Source organism: Trachymyrmex septentrionalis, unplaced genomic scaffold, assembly GCF_001594115.1.
Source record: "Trachymyrmex septentrionalis isolate Tsep2-gDNA-1 unplaced genomic scaffold, Tsep1.0 scaffold83, whole genome shotgun sequence".
NCBI lineage: Eukaryota > Metazoa > Arthropoda > Insecta > Hymenoptera > Formicidae > Trachymyrmex > Trachymyrmex septentrionalis.
Window position 1 is genome coordinate 2,905,401 of NW_017306018.1, and position 2,500 is coordinate 2,907,900.

At 30.2% G+C, this 2,500-nt stretch overlaps 1 protein-coding gene across 1 annotated transcript in view; it reads left to right on the plus strand.

Annotated features, from left to right (window-relative positions):
• The window catches only part of LOC108754957 (protein orai-2-like), a 4,721-nt gene extending 2,583 nt beyond the window's left edge, over positions 1 to 2,138 (plus strand). The window contains exon 2 of the mRNA XM_018497637.1: positions 421 to 2,138. Coding sequence (XP_018353139.1) covers positions 421 to 912 — 492 coding nt within the window. The 3' untranslated portion in view covers positions 913 to 2,138. The remainder of the gene's footprint in view (positions 1 to 420) is intronic.
• The last annotated feature ends 362 nt before the right edge of the window (positions 2,139 to 2,500 follow it).

The following is a 2,500-nucleotide window of genomic DNA, read 5'->3' on the forward strand; positions in this document are numbered from 1 at the left end:
TTTATACGAAAATTTTTAATTTTAAATAAAATAAAATTAAATGCGTTTTATGTTGTATTTTTTATGCAATTAATTTGATTCAATTAATGGCGGTTTAATTATTTCCTTTCCTTATTTATATATAACAAGCAACAAATATTTATGAGTTATGATATTTTGAAAATCATTTAAATAAAATTGTTTTCCTGGAAATCTCTAACTCAGAGCGGGCTGTACGCGATTACATAACGTTTCCTGAAAATGGTTAAATTGACGTCGACGACAATTCTATGTAATCTTCATGCACATCTATGGTTATATAAGGCAGATATCACTTTCTTTAATCCGTTTTACTTCTCGCGATTCACCTAATATCTTCTAACGTTGCAGACGGTTGTAGCAAACCGTATGTATTTTACTTTTTTTTTTTTGGTATTTTAGGTGGCAATGGTGGAACTGCAAATAAATGAACCGACGGCGGTTCCGGAATGGCTGTTTGTAATGTTTGCCGTTTGTACCACTTTCTTGGTATCGGTGCACATCTTTGCACTGATGATCAGCACGTATCTTTTACCCAATATCGAGGCCATAAGTAAGCTTCAAGTTTCACGACTCATAACGGAGTCGCCCCACGAGAGGATGCGCGGTTTCATCGAATTGGCTTGGGCATTTTCCACGATACTCGGACTGTTTCTCTTTCTAGTAGAGGTGGCTATTCTCTGCTGGGTCAAGTTCTGGGACTATTCCTTTACCGCTGCCACTGCCAGCACCATAATAGTCATTCCCGTGCTCATAGTATTCGTCGCTTTCGCTGTTCACTTTTATCACTCTTTGGTAGTTTACAAATGTGAAAGTGTGGTATCAGATATGAAGGATTTGGAGAGCATAAAAAGGAACTTGGACAACGTAACAATAGGGCAAACTAATGTATAAGTTCGAGACAATAATACAACCTGTAATATACAATATTATGTATACAAATAATTATCCTAAATGAAAAAGAATGCATTAAAGATAGGCTGATAAATAAGAATATCGAATAATGCTCTACGGAGTATAAATTAATTTGTGGCAGGCAGGAATACTCAGGTTTAAAATAGGTGCTATTCTTCAATTTAAAACATCTTTAATGAGAATGACATAAAAAAAAGAACACTATGTGTGGATTTGTTATCAATAACTTTACTTTTCAAACGCGACCATATGAAAATGGCCAAGTTTTATTATATATAAAAATGTACATAGCTGTACACATGCAAGTCGAGAATTGCAACAGTACAAGCGAGTGCTCTTTAGTATATTACCTATATAATATCCAGCATTTAATAATATCTGTGTGTATACGGTTTAACTCTTGATTTTTATTTAAACCTGTTCCTTGATCATTCTATTACTATCATATGTCATGTCGCTAATATACATATATAGTATCTGTTATTACCGCGACACTTAGTTTGCGGAAAAACTGAAGGATAATTGAGTCATTTTATGTACACTTCCTGAAATTTACATAATTTTTCTAGTCAATAAATAAATCGTCAAAGTTTAGGATGTCCATCGAAAAATTTGGTTTCTTACTCTAATGTTAGGAAAAAAAATAAAGATATAATTAATGTATTTCTCGTTTTTACCAAACTAAGTTGTAATCTTATTGTAAACGATTTCTATAATATTATGCCTTAACTTCTTTTATATATTACAAAAACACTCGATCGAAGGAGTCGTTGTAAGCAAAACGGGGAAATATAATTACTTTAGTACAACAAAATTATGTGATACCTGTTGTTATAAATTACAAATTGTATTGCACTAATCTATGTACGAAAACTTGAACGTTTTCTTAAAGATACATGCTACATCGTATTGAAAATTCATTGCATTCGATTATTTTTGCTTAATAAGCAAAATCTCAAATTTATAGAGGCATTACGCAGATCTTATTGTAAAATTTGCCTCTTGAGAACCACATTATCGTATGTACATTGGAAGAGAAAAAAATCAAAACCTACATTACACAAATATAAATGTCATGTTGCAATACGTAAGTTGATAGAAAAGAGAAAAAATACTGTTGAGAAATAAATTGATGATTTGAGCATTAGCCATTATTGAAAACTCTTTTAAGAAATTACCTTCTAAATTGATTAAAATCAATTTTTCAAACGTATCTTTGTAACTTTCTGATGAAATAAGTGGAAGTAATTTAAATATATTTTATTACTTATTTCACTGAATTGTAATTATTATAAAGTATAAAAAAATGATTCGATTGATATATATGTAATAATGGAGAATAAACTGCTTGTGCTATGGACAGGTAAAGAAATGAAGAATGAGATAATATTAAAAACAATTATTCTAAAAAAGTAACAAGATGATATTAGAAATATCTTCTTTTTGAAGGATAAAATTCAAATTCTGTTTTTCTGTTTTTAACTTTACTTTAAAATACCAAATAATTCACATGTCTTCTCTTTATTATATTTTCTATCGGCTAAAAAAAATATTTTTAAAAAACTTG